The following is a 15,029-nucleotide window of genomic DNA, read 5'->3' as shown; positions in this document are numbered from 1 at the left end:
AAAAAAAAAAAAATCAAAAAAAAAAAATCAGAGAATTTGTTTTGTTTTTTTTCAATCAGAGAAAACCAGGATCCCTGCTTATGACAGAGGTGTCAAAGATGCACCCCAGAGGCTGGATCTATCCCCCAGTGATGCCCTGGGTCTGAGTTGACCGACATTGCATAGGGCCTGGAATGCATGCCACAGGTTTCAAGATCTGTGCCACACAAGGTGTGCTCTCCTCCCCCATAGCTGGTTCAGGAACCTTGCTGCATACAGTGCCCACTCCAATTGACCAAGGGGAATAGGGAGTGCCTCGTGTAGTACAAATCCTGGATAGGTTAGAATGGGTGCGACATGTGGTGTGGGTCCACAAGTGGACACCTGTAACAGGAAGCCAACTGCTCCTGTTACCAAAGAGGAACTTACATGTGGCAAATCTGAGCAGCAGCCACGGAGCAGAGAAAACTGCATATTAGAATTAAGGAGAGGCAGCTATGCTGAAGAGGAACAGTCACTTGATTAGAAGGGGCCATGCTCCGAGGAACTTAAAAAAGGAAGCTTAGGAAAAAGAAGGGCGGGGAATGGTACTTTATAGGGGACAAAGGTATCAGTAGGGGATAGGTGCCTGAGGGACCCTGACAGGCACTAAATGCCTGAAACAGAGAGCAGTGAAAGCCTGATGGAATAAAGGCTGCAAATATGTTTGTTTGTTTATCCCACAATATGCTTTTTTCTTTTTCTCTCTTTTTTTTTTTGTTCATTTACGCCAAGCAGTGCGAGCTTTTGTTAAAGTGGCAGCTTTTTTTACATTCCTGTTTGAACTGGTTGTCCAGATGTGACTATAAGAGGCAATGACAAAGCCATAAGATGCCAGGGAGGTATGGCAGAGAGCCATGCTAGAACAGGGACCAAGACACAGAGGGCGAACAGCCCAAAACAGAGGTGTCCTTAAGTCAAAAAGGCCATAGGGCAAGAATATCAGGACCAGGAGCCTGAACCCAAGAGGGTGAGACACCTGAGAAGGGCAAGACGGGCTGGGTCCTCAAAGTTGGGGTCCAGAACAGTGAACCTTGGGCTATGGACCCAGCTAAAGGAAAGGGGTAAAGGCTGGAAAGGCTAAGGCCCTTGAGCCAGGCCTAGAGGCCACAGGACACCTGACACTGTTTTGGGGGATGAGCTAACCCGTTGCAACGATTAACCAGTAACACCTATGAAGCATGGACATGGTTGTGGTGGAGGAAGGAGACCACAAATCTAACCCTTAAGGCTGTCAGAGCCTGCGAAAACAGGACATGAGGAAAAAACAGAGGGAGCAAGGCCCAGGAGACTCACCAACCCCATGTAAACGGTCTCCCCTCATTAATTTTCTTTACTGTAACAGAGCACAAGTTGCAGTCTGTCACTCAGAGGGTCTGGGCAAGCAGCAGAGCACCCTGCAGGAAGCTGCACTTCCAATCAGGCACAACTGCCTGATTGGAAACAGGGCCCAGCTGTTTGTGATAAAAGCAGGCCCTGAGCAGTGGAGCCAGCAGTTCGCTGCTAGCAGCCAAGGAGAGAATATCACCCATAGTTTCTAGGGTTGGAAGGGACCTGAGCAGATCATTGAGTCTGACTCCCTGCCACCTTGTTTGTCTAGCTCCCTCTTAAACACCCCCAGGGTAGGAGCCAGCACCACTTCTCTTGGAAGTTGATTCCAGATCCTAGCCGCCCAACCATGAAGTAGCGCCTCAAAAGAAGATTTGCTTCTTTTCTTTTAGCGCCTAGCCTAAAAGAAGATTTGCTTCTTATCTCACTCACCCCAAGTCACCTCAGCTGGGACTTGAGCCCAGATCTCCCACATGGTAGGCAGGAACACTGCCCCACAGCCACCACCGGAACTGCTGCTTATGTAACATCTTGGAGGTACAAGCCAGGTTCTATGGGGATGCTGGAGACTCCTGGTCTTGAAGCATGACCTAAAACTACATCCTGCTGAGGCTGGATGGTGTGGTGGGGCTGTCCCAGGAAATGGCACACCTGTGTCTCCCCCATTAAGGGTGAGTATGGGGCACCAGAAAGGGGAAGGCTGGGGAAGCACACCCCAAAAGACAAAGCAAAGGCCCAGGTTAAGTGTGTGGGGCCTGAAGCCGGGTTCAGGTCATGAAGGGGCCTGAGATGGCCCAGGTGCACTGTGAGATATGAGGTTCATAAGGGGAGCTGGGTGTGAGGCTCCAGAGGCAAGAAGGAGGCCCAGTGTTGGGCAAGAGATGAGGCCCCAGTGGGGGGACCAAGAGGGTCTTCAGCCGGGCAGGAGCCAGAGGGAAAGGGAGCCCTGAGTAGGGGTGATTGAGAGCCCAGTGCAGGAACATAGGGATTGAGAGTCCAGACATGAGGACAGAGAGATTGCAAGCTCCAGTATGAGGGTATGGGAGTGATGGACCAGATGTGAGGCAACAGAATGAGGGCACGGGAATAAAAACCCTAGACTGGGGCACTGGTTTCTTAGGCCTGGTGTTAGGCTATGGATACTATCTGCAAGGCATGGGACATGGTATAAGGGGAGGTTCAGAGCTGTTTATAGGCCCTTGGCATAGCGTAAGTAAATGGGCAGCCACTGGCCTGGTTAACAACTTTCAATTGTTTCATCAAAGGTGTAGCAGGAGAGGCAGGGAGGCAGTTAGCCCTCAGACAACAGGGCAGGCCAACAACTCAACCAGCCCTGGGACACCCACTTGTTACATTTACCAATGAAGGCACAGCAGGTGAGTGAGTAGGTTGCAAGCTGGGGAAACCCAAGTGGGCCATGGTGGCGGCCCTTAGGCACCATCTCGTTATAGCACCATAGGTACTGGATTCACCCTGAGAAGGGAAACAGGGGAATCCATGGGCCTGATCTGACCCCTGAACCAGCCCAGTACCACTCATTCAGCTCACAGGACCAGGTGAGTTTGACACGTCTGACTTAGGAGGATCTGTTCACAACTTACTGTTCTCCTGCTGTTAGTAGTTTAAATGTGACGTAGCAAAAAATGAAAATATTTAGTGTAGGGAACAATCCCATGTTGGCAGGGGGTGGAGAAAACATCAAACTGGTCTTTTCCACCTCTAACTTTGATGAAAACAACACCAGTTTAAATAAATAATAAAGCTAATAGGATGCAAAGACAAAAAGACAGTTTATACTGTTCATTTTGGAAGTGGGTCAACAATTGCATTTTAAAAGGAGAAAGAAGTTAGTTACTGACACAGCAATTCATAATTTCTTTTAATTAGTACCTCCATGAATAATAATTTGGTAGCAACCTAATTCAGAAGGACAGAACCCAAAGTCTCAACAAAAAATATAAACTTAGAATAGAAAGATAAGAAAAGCAGAAGGATCCTTAGCTTTTCTTAAGGAAGATATGCAACCTGAAAATCTGAAAGAGAGAATTCTGCAATCAAAATCTACACTTCTGGCTACAGCTCTGATAATCTTTTCTTAATACACTCATCCAACTTCCTATTTCATATCCTCCTAGCCCTAGTTCAGGATTACACACTTCAAATTTCTGGACATTTTACATTATTTTTCAATTAGCGACTTAATTTTTCATTTGGAATGGCTGGAAACATAGTGTAATATGTAGTAGCAGGTTTTACTCTCAAGACCACCATTTCTCAGAACACGTTGCCTTTCTTCAGTTAAAAACACACTTTGGTTTGTTTGTTTTTTCCCAGGTATCAGACTAGGTTTAAAATGTTCAGAGCAACAGAGTGAAATTTTTCTCATTTGTACTTAGTGTACCTATACATTTTAACAGTCTGAATAGTAAGTTGTATTCATACTGCTTTAGTTTAAAGTATAATTACTTCAAATTCAAGCCCCAACTTTCAATTATTTCAACTCTGGAAGCAGGGGAAAAAAATCCTCCAAGAATAACAATCACATAAACAGTTCTATTTAAATATAACAAAATAACAAGTGATAAGGGACTGAAGAGCAGTCTTTTCTCTTCCCATTTTTCCATGCCCTGTAATGGAGACATACATGCACATTATTAATGTAGTATTCTTCCCACATTCAACCTAACCAAGATATAACTTCAAACACTTGTGCTTCAATATCATCTACTGGCAATCAGTAACAATCCTGTGAATCACTGTCTTGTTTTAAGCAGCAGTGTAAATGGGAATGCAATTGCAGTTTACAAGTAACTACCTTGTAGGGGAGTAGGTGTCACTTCGAAACACGGGAATACTGGTCACAGCTAAGACGTGGGAGTTTTGACTGGGATTCACTGATGCTGTTGCTAGTACTTAAGGAACTCAGATGTTCCTGGCTGCAGTCTTGCTCTTCTACTCAGGAGTCTTCTAATCAGTAGACTGCCAAAACTGGCATCAGGAAAAAAAATGTTTTTAAGACTAGGTCATTTACAAGGACTCGGAAGGGTTCTGCTTTACTCTGTAGTGCAACAAACAATTCTTTTCCTATGGGCATATATTAACCAATTACTCCCCTGTAAATGTAGTAGTGAAGCCCCGGTAGTGTCCTTACCTCCCCTCCTTTAATCTCTGGCATGTTATTGGGTTTGTTGTTTTGCGTACTGTGCTTTATAGCCATGTGAGGGTCTGAAGTGGTTATTTTAGGAACTCCTTGAGTAATGATGGCCTGCAAACACAAGGAACTCAGTTCACTGGTGCAGGAGGCCCATTACAGACCTATGTTCTCTATAGTTTATCATCAAAATGAAACCAAATTCCACACAGGTGCAATCATGTAACCCAATGGTGCCTAACTTTTTCACCCTGCAAGCTGCATGGGTGATGCCTGGTCTCTCCCCAAACCCAGGCCAAATCTGGCCAATAGGCTAGATCCAGCTTGTGGGGCGGGGAGAGGAGATGGGGGTTGCAGTGGGGGCCTGATCCAGGTTTAAGTGCTTTTCTTTGAAGTGAATGTTTTTTTATATATAATTTCAGGTGAATATAAAAAAAAATTATCTCTGGCCACTCAACTTTGTTGATGTGCAACTATATTAATCTTTTAAATAGGGATTTCTCTGGGACATAAATGAAGAACATAAACATTATATTTTGCTGTCTCTCACAAGACAGGTTCTGTTTCAGGGTTAATTTAAAAACAAACAAACAAGAATGTTTATGGCCCATTCATTGTTTAAGGAACATTTATTCAAAGACCATCAGAATCAAACATTCATAACCACAGAGAGTTTGTTTTTAAGATCAGGATTTACGTTTTGCTGTAGTTTGAAAAGTTCTTTGAAACTGCCAGAAATTCTCTCAAATTTCCACCTCTGAAAGACTTGGCTGGGATTAGATAGATGTTTGGCTGGGGCAGTTTAGTCAGGGATGATTCTGCCTTGAGAAAGGGGTTACACCAGATGAGCTCATGAGGTCCCTTCCAGCCCTACATTCCTAGGATGCTATTAAGAGATATTTTTTACTTTGACTCTTTGCAGTAAAAATGACAAAACCACTTCCACATGAAAATGTAATATGCTGAGTTTTAAAAGTTGTGCCAAAGATCAAGGTATCATCCCCAAAAACACCTAATCTTGGTGGATAAACTGAGGACCCAAAGTCAAGATCCACCCTTCTGTTGTAATTCCTGCAATTTGCTAACCCTTCAAATTCTACATTTTAATTTCCATACCATAAAACTTATGGATATCATGACCCCCATCATTTTGACCGCAACCCATTTTCTCAAACTCTTGGTATTCTGAACAGCCAACATCTACAAATATGCAAAATCATGAGTCTGTGCTCTTCAGAATGGCAAAGTAAAGCTGAAGTATAGCTGTTTCAAAAGGAAAACCAGATCACTGACATTGTTACTTTTAGGAAGCTGTGGTCTTGTGCAACTGGTTGTATAAAAGGAAGTATGCAAAGTCACGAGGATAAAAAGCGTCTACTGTAAACAGTACTTGACATGCTGCCATCTTTACAGGCAGGACTGAAAAACACTGGCTACCTTCTTATAAAGGTCATATAAAGCAAACAGTGCATTTATGATACATATACATTGAAACACCTCATAAAGAAAGATGGATGAATGAATGAATATTTTTTTTAGGTAAGATTGGCTGTAAAGACATAAATGATCTTATTGTATGCAACGGAAGCCAAATGTGATAATACAGGGTTATACTAGCAGTAAAACATATGGGCACTAGAGCCTATTTTTTTGCAGATGACCCTATTAAGCATTTTATCCCCAAAATGTGTGCATCACTGAGACGCAATAAAGTGTGAACAGTCTGAAATAACATAACCCACTAATAAATGGGTCTAGGGAAATACTCCTATCAAATTTTGTCATTTTCCTAGCATCTTTTAAAAGTTAAAGGAATTCCAAACAGTAAGGAAACAAAGCTTTAATAAAAATCTTCTCTCACAAAAATATAACCCAAATAGCAAACCACTGAAATAAAAACAAAAACCTAGTACAAAATGTCTGTTATTTTTAAACTGGACTGCTAACTGCAATATAATTTTGCAGCAATTATGAGACTGTTTTACTTCATTACTATAGCAACTAGAAACATTCCCCATTTGTTGTCATCAATTTTGGTTTTAGAAGGAAGGAAAGGGCTATAAAACCAGAGCCACACTAGTCTTAAAAAGGAATGTCTGCATTTGTACCAAAACTTACAACTTAAATCATGTCCTTATGTAATGGATTCAGTATAAAAGAAAATACGCTCTTGCAAGTCTAGACCACAGACTCATCAATCTTTTGGCTAGAGAATGATTCAGCCCAATCAATGGCAATTCCTTTTTTGTATAAAATATGTGATGTTTTGTAGCTTTTAATGGTTTTCAGGGCAATATCTCCTGTCACAGAAGCTCTGTTTTTTAACAAAAGAGCTCTTACTTGTTTCATTATGAAGACAAGGGGAAATATGTGTTTTAGTAGTTTGAAACAATTTTTAAACATCTGTTTTAGTGATATTGTGAATAGCACATTAAATATGAAAGTTAAGAGTAATTAAATTTAGAATGTTTGCTTTTTATCCATTTTGGACATGGAAAACTGGCTTGATGATATGCTTTACAAATACCGTGAAAAAAATAATCAAGAAAAATGTTTTACTTCTGATTTTATTTAATCAGTTTTTAATGTTAGAAAACTTTGAGCTGAAACTATCTATGCATCCCTTCACATTGTGTGCAAAAGAAAATAGAAAATTAACTGCTTAAGAACAAGTTTTCTACTTTAAAAGGTAGGAAAAAATAGCAAATGTTCCGTTGCATTAAAAGAATAAAAACCCCTCTATATGCAATATATTTGAGGCTACCATGTGGAGGTATGTATTTCCTGAAAATTAAGTAACTGATGTGTAAACAATAATAAAGACAAAATTATAAAATTTAAAACATTTCACATTTACTGACATTCTACACCCTGTTGCAATTTACAAACAACTACATAAAAGCACCCCCAAAATGATTTCTCAACTTCAGGATGGCCCAAAAGATTAAAAAACCAGAAAAGAACGGCCCATACAAAGGTTGATCTTTCCATATACTCCTTTATAAGATGCCTATCTGAAGCCCTCGTATTATTCATTACCACCACAGTTTTGGCAGTGCACAAGCAGCCACAATTACATTTACAAACTTTTCTAAGCACATTAGTGATGAAAGGCTCCTCTCATGCATAAGTATATAAACTGTTAATAATTTATTAATGTATTTATTTATGAAACATTATTAATATCAATACTTTGATTTAATAAATATAATGCTAACGTATTTATACATTTTATAAAATTAAAGGTTTACTCTATCCTGAATATTAGAAAATTCAGTCTGGAACATGCGCAGTTGTCAGTCTGGGATTAAGAAGGCAATGGATCCATGTTGCAAGGCACCCTTCAAAAAGGAAGCGGCACAGCTTTCAGGTCAACTATAAATAGGAATTTTTAGTAAGCACTATCAGCATGTTCTGCACTAATGAAAACAGACCTGAACTTAAAAACAAAAAAAATACACCAGGGTGCTAGTCCACCTCTTCAGTACCCAAAGGACTGCCAACACATCCAAGATCTTAGTTTGACTCTATTTCTCAGAGTTTCTGAGCTTTTGTCCATTTAAAACTACTAACACAAATTCCACTTCTCAAACCCCATGCCTTGCTTGATTCAGAGGCTCCATGGAAAAGTCCCTCTACTCCTAACAGTCCTTTCACTCCTACACTCTGCTGCCTGCCCCAGAGTTACCCTGCTCCAAGGCTCACACAGAAACCAACCCACCAGGGTTCCTTGTAGACTTCCTAATCCCTGAAGATTTCCCCTTCATCAGGCTACTTGCTGCTTTTATATGTACCTAAACTTTGGCTCTTCAATCTCAGCTGGGATTTTATTAGATAATGCCAACTTTTTGTAGACAGCCTGCATCCTGTAATAAAACTACAATTTAATTTAATGATATTACGTTCCCATTTTTGATGGCACAGTTTGAATGAACTGATTAAATCTTACCTTCTCCTAGTGACAAATATATTGTGGAGGAGTAACAGGGGAATATTTGCCTACTTACAATTTAACATGGACAACAAGCTGTTGGCAACCAATGTACAATTTTTTTACTTCCATCACAACAACCAGCCTAGGACCATGACTACATAAGAAAATTTAATTGTAAAACTTCTGTCATATAGCTTCCAGTACTGCAATACCCATATCATGTGCACACTTGACCACCACACATTTTAACAAAAAAGATTGTTTCAGCAGAAGCCATTACCATCATCTCCCACACAGCCATACTACCTATGGAACAACATACTGTAGGATGTCAGCATTATGCACAGGGATTTCCTGAATCAGGTTTAAGTTCCCACATATACCTTTCCTTCTATTTTACATAGGTCTCTTCTCCAAAAACTCATATATTTTCTCACTCTTCCCCAGAAATGTGAATCATGAACTTTTGTTAGATTTAAAGACAATAATTATTTTACACTTGTACAGCTTGTTGCAGTGAAAGCAAGACAACCAAGGGGCAAATCACACAAAATCCCTTTAACTGATCAGTTGCATGTAGTCAAACAGTGTTTCTGGGACCGTACGCTGAGCAACAAATGGTCATCATCCAGGTGTCAAGGCCAATAGTACAAGATTGTGATCTTGGACAAAATGCAGAAAAACAAACAGATCTGATATAATGGACTTCTGTAACTGCAACTGGACGAGAGATTGCGTGCAGAATGAGGATATGCACACCCTTACACAAATACTTACAGATTATGTTTCACTGACAAATAAAATGTTGGCTAGTTGGGGAAAATAAGGGATGCTCAAATCTTCAGAAAATTAGAATTTTTAAAATTAAAATATAATTAGTGGGAACAATTTTCCAGGACAAAAGTGTTCCTATTATTAAGGCTGCAATGCCAGTGACAATTTGTGGGGATTTAACCTACACTGTTTTTCTGGTTGATGAAACAATATACCAAGTATTTAGTGAGCAGCAAAGAAAGATGTATCTGGTCTTTGAACAGTTGTAGGATGGCTGTTGAATGTGCTTTTGATACACAGAGAGGACACAGGAAATAACCCTGATTAGGGTCGATCTCAGTGAGCCAAATATCCCTATTGTTATTGCTTTGCCAATATTATGCAAAAATACAATTTGCAGCAAAGTGTACCTGTAAGTGGAACACTGAGATGGAAACATGATTCACTGATTTCAAACAGTCAGACACAGACACAAAAGAAGTTACAGGAACCAACTGAGATGCTGTACAGCAGAAGTGTCAAAGACAGGACCAGCAGAACCCTACCACCTGGCCCCTCCCCATGATGGCCAGGTGGTGGGGAGGGGGCATGTCTCAGGTTAGACCTATGCGCTTGTGTTACATGCCTAGGGAACACCCAGAGACAGTCTGCAGACCTGATTCAGCCCAAGGACAGGACCAGCACCACTTATCCAGCCTGCAGGGCATGGCAAGTTTGACATAGTGGCTGTACAGTTAAAGGAGACTCTAAAAGATCACTTTCATGCACTGTTGTAGTAAGGCACTGAGCTCTGTTTATGTACTACTTAAAACTAATCGGCTTGAATATGGATTTTCAATTATCTATAAGTGATTTTTAAGGATTTGGTGCAAAAATTGCTCATTTGGGCTGTAATAAAATTTAAGACTTGGTAAATAAATCATGCTTTTGGGGGGAAAATATTTCATTGTACAGTAACAAACAGGGAATACTTAAATACTCAAATTTATTAAACAGCTTATTTGGAACACACCCACACCAACCACCACCAGGTCCCAACTGGTTCTACATTAAATCACAGAACTGTTTACATATATCCACAGCAGTTCCCTCACAAAAACAAAAATATATTGTTTTTCATTGTCCAAGTAATTCCTCTTTCTGATTAAGGTCAGTCTCTGAGCAGGTGTGCTGTGGACAATTCAAAGATACATCCAGCAGGCACAGTGGATAAACAAAGAATACAACATTATTAATGTTAACAGAAAGGAAAGGAAAAAATTTCCATAAAAGGAAATAGAGGGACAGACTACCTTTGGGACAGCTTCAAGATTGCTCCATAGTTCTCAGCATGGTAAGCAGTATGTAGAATGCTGTCAAAAGCCTAGGGCAGGAGTTGGCAACCTATGGCCCCTGGGTTAATTCCAGCCCACGAAGAAGCTGAAACCAGCCTGGGAAGATCTAACTTGACCTGGGGAAGCATAGAGGTTCAGGCATCTCAAAACTGCACTGAACTCATTCTTTCCACAGCCCCCTCCTCAACAACCTTCCCTACCGCTCTCTTGTACCTGCACTTACCTAGCTAGAGAGGGACCAGATATCTGCAGTGAAGGACATATCTGTTTGAGCCCTCCAGGGGTAGAGATTTGCAGCTGTGGCACAAGACAAAACACAAGCTCTGGCCCAGGGCTGCAAAATGTTGTGAACCCCCTGAGTCTAAAGCCATAAGGGAAAAAGATTGTATATACAGTATCCCAAGCTCTAAGTTAAAAAAAAAAAAAAAATCAATATTGCTAAGCTAGTCAGGCAGTTGTAATTATAGTTCTCCTGACTGCTGGAGAATTCATTATTGAGGATCTCAAAGGCAGAGAATTACAGCTGCTTGCACCCATTTGCGATTATCCCCTTATGTAGACAGTGCTGTCAACAATGATGCCAGCAGCACCTAGTCTCCTGCAGTTACAACTGAAATAAGACTGCCCTTCCTAGAAATATTATCTTGACTATTACTGAGATTGTGCCAGAGGACAAAAGGATAGTTGGGGCTAGGTAAACACAAAGCACCCCAAAACAGTGGGGCAGGACCAGCTCTACAAGCCAACGTAAGGTAACCCTCTTGAGGCCCCAGCAAAATCTCTCAAATTCTAAGTCTCAAATTCAAAAAGAGCCTGACAGCAAGTCTTTTAGACTTGGGCAACTGAACTAGATAAACCCAAGGCACTTTTTTTTGCAACATTTACTCAACAGATTTGCTCAAATATCTCATAATCTGATTGGCCATGTATTGGATTGGTTATTTGCTATAACCCTGGTACTCACACCTGTTTCAGTTAATGTTTCCTTTTGTGATTAACTGATTTAGGTTAGTGGAAATTCCATTTTGCCGCTACACCCAATGGCTATCAACTTACTGTAGGATTCCCTTATTTGAGTACCAGAACACATTTGTGATTTCCCAAGTCAGTTCCTCTATTCTCTGGACACCTGCATACAGCCACCATTTTTTAAGAACAAGGGGAGGTTGGAGCTTAAGCATAAGAAAGAAAACACAACCCATACATTCTTTTTTAAATATTTTTTCTTACTGGACTGAATCTCTTAGCCAGAACTAGGCATATAGTGTAGCCTGACTGCCTCTCCTTGTCTTCATCTCCTACCATGGTGCTTGTCAATGAGTTTTCTGTTGCTGATTTCTGCTGAGATTCCCTCTTCTGAATCTTCTGTCACTATCTGGGTACTGGTGAGGATAAAGCCAAACACGGTCAACAGATTCAGTTAGTGGGAAGGGTAATGGGTGGCAATCTGAGACTTTCGTCTGGCATTGCTTCTCATCTCAGTTGTATCCAAGCTCTTCTATCCTCTCTGCAATGTCCATCTTTATTCCTGCACTTGTTTTGCACATGGCCTTAAATGGTCAGACTGACCCAGGGCTTCTTTTCTGATCCATGCTGCAGTCCAATGTCTACCTGAAGTTCTGTCTTTGCACAAACATGCCTGACTGCTTACAAAAGATGGCCTAGCTTAATGGAAAGGAAATCGCACCACATACTTCCCAGTCAAGGTGACCCCTTAGGCAGCAACTTTCAAAACTGTGATCAGAGTTCTGCTGGGAAGGACAGAAGTGTTGCGGGAATGTTGCTGATGGGCTGTTAACCAGCAAATAATGCAGCATCCACAATAGCATTTTATTGGCGTAATAACGCTCGCAGAGGACTCGCACGATTCAGGAAGATGGTTTACTTCTACCTACAGGACTAAAAACTGGTTGGTGGACAAGGAACAAGCATGGCTACATCACCTTTAGCCAGGAAAATATTATAATGCAAAACCAGCCTAAGCTCTCTTGCATCCCAGCGAATAGCTAAATTAAATCTTTGTAACACTTTTGTTTTACCAATCCCCAGTACATTTCTCTCATTGCTGAGAGAGTATCCATCACTGCTGTGCAGCAAGTTCTGCAACAATTGTTATAGCAGCAATAAGAGGATTTGGGGGGGGGGAATTAATAAAACTTCTGGAGATTTGATGCAAATGTTATTGCATGGCACTAAATGAGAATGGTGTGGAGTTTTGTTTTGGTTTTGGTTGTTTTTTTGCAGGGGGGTAGGGTATCATTACTTACAATATTTGGGGCCCTTTTCATCAGGGATCAAAATGTTCATACATATTCAAAAATAAATCATTCTTTTATTCTAAAGCAGTCTTGCTCTTGCCCAAGTCATGTCATTCTGATTTCTTTTCAAACTTACTACAAACAGAACTTTAAAATACAAAACACAATGAAACAATTTGTTTCACAAAAATATAAGTTAAATACCAGAAGGGAACTTTCACAGAAAAAACACAAGAAATATGAAGTAGATGGATGAAGAAAACAAGTAGTCAAGAAAAGTAAACTTGTAAATGTTCTTCAGTCAAGGTTGAGAAATGGATTTGAGTCCAACAATTCTATTAACTACTAATGGTATGAAATGGAGAGAACACTGAATATTAATCAATTCTATACAACAGAAAGCCAAATTATGAAAATGGCACTTTGAAGGATAGGCCTAAACCCATTTGTTACTTGCTAAATGGGGAAAAACCCCACTTTGCAGGGGAAAAATCCCCACTTTGGCAGCTGGAAGGAATGGGACTCATACGGAAGGCTCAAAACCTGTGACAGTTTCATGCCAGAGGTAATGCTAGAGTGGCAGGGCTGTTCTTGGGATTTTCATAGTTCTGTTAATACATTAAAACTAAAAACAAAGATATAGGCAGAACAAAAGCCATTAAGAAATATGAAGCAGCTCTTGAGAGGGAACAAAAAGTTAAGCTCAGAAAATATTGTACTATATTAGGAGTAATGCATGAAGCAAAAACTACCATTGTGTATACAAACTGCTTAAGCAAGCCTAGGAACCTTAGAACAAGCTGAGGAATCAGAAGGAACCAATGAAGAACAAACTAACAAAAAAACCGATGGAGTTCAGAAAATATAAAACCTAAAGGCCAAGGGAAGAAAGCATGTGCAGCTTAGATTAGATAAACAATAGTTTCCTGAAATACCCATATGGATGTTTTAAAGCAGGAGTGGCTAACCTGCAGCACGGGTGCCATAGGCAGCCTCCATGTGTGGCACACAGCAGATCAGGGAGGGAGCAGGCCACACAGGTAGACGGAGCAGGGAGCACAAGGCTCAGAGTAGAAAGCAGAGTAGCAGACCATGAAGAGGAAGGAGTTTAGAGTGGCACTTAGGTAGGGTGTGAAGATAATTTGTGGCAGGACTACCAAAAAGGTTTATCCACCACCATTTGTAAAGGATACAGCAACTGCTGCCAGTGAACAAAGACAAAAGAAGGTCAGAGCCAGGGGGCTGAAAATCAGTTTAATAATACACTACTAGTCTCTTCCAGGACACACAACACCTTCAGAAAGACTAAATTAAGAGCTTAACTTTAAGCAGGTTTTTTACATCTGTGTTAATTAAATATCAGTAACGTTAATAAGTTATTTAATGTGAAAAATCTTAAGACTTACTTGTCAAGGAAGTCCTTGTCCACTACTGCACAAATGTCAAGAAGAGGATTTCCCATCCCAAAAAGGACATTTTCACTACAAAAGAACCAGTATTAAAAAATTAGTTTCATGTTTCTAATTTTATTATAAACACTAAAGTAAATAAGAAACAAATTAAAAATACTTCAGGGAACAAGACTGTTTCTTGAATACGTATATTAAAGGACAGAAATATTTAAGTTTTGTCCAGTTGAGAGCTGCACAGGTGACTTGATTCAAAAAGCCAAACCTGTAATCAGTGTTCTACACTGAATAGAAATCTCAAACAAGTTAGGTTCTGTATTCACTTAAGTAGCATTTTATTCAGATGAAGGATGAATACGGCATATCAACTGACGTGTCCACAGGGGTGTAGGGTGCACTTAGGTTCCATCCTCGGATTTTATAAAAGCGCAGTAGAAGATGAGATTGTAGAGTTCCATAACCAAGTTTAGTTGATAAAGTTGCTATCCAGGCAATAGTACACTTAACCTTATAAAAAGGTAACAGTTAACAGCCAAACTGGCCTCGGCACTTCCACTTAGCTGGTCTCTTATAGTTTTTCTATAATGTGTGATACAATCCATGATGCCAAACAGTAGGTTCTGAATAGATATGAATAACTAGAGGAAATTATTATTATTAAAATATTTGATAAAGGCTAATGTCAAAAGTAGTATTCAGTGTAGTCCGACTGACAAAGTAGTAATACCAAGGAACTAAATACACGGCATAGAAACAAGCTGTTGTGAATGCAGCTGTTCCCAGTAGACTTTCTAAAACTAGATTCTAAGCTACCACATTGCT

At 40.4% G+C, this 15,029-nt stretch overlaps 1 protein-coding gene across 1 annotated transcript in view; it reads right to left on the bottom strand.

Moving 5' to 3' along the window:
• ADK (adenosine kinase) overlaps window positions 1-15,029 on the bottom strand; it is a 560,564-nt gene that overhangs the window by 515,561 nt on the left and 29,974 nt on the right. The window contains exon 2 of the mRNA XM_019555561.1: window positions 14,205-14,279. Within this exon, the coding sequence (XP_019411106.1) occupies window positions 14,205-14,279 (75 nt within the window). The remainder of the gene's footprint in view (window positions 1-14,204; window positions 14,280-15,029) is intronic.

This window comes from Crocodylus porosus, unplaced genomic scaffold (genome assembly GCF_001723895.1).
Source record: "Crocodylus porosus isolate Cpor-Errol unplaced genomic scaffold, CroPor_comp1, whole genome shotgun sequence".
Lineage (NCBI taxonomy): Eukaryota > Metazoa > Chordata > Crocodylia > Crocodylidae > Crocodylus > Crocodylus porosus.
Note: the sequence above shows the minus strand (reverse complement) of the source record. Positions and strands in the feature narration are given on the sequence as shown.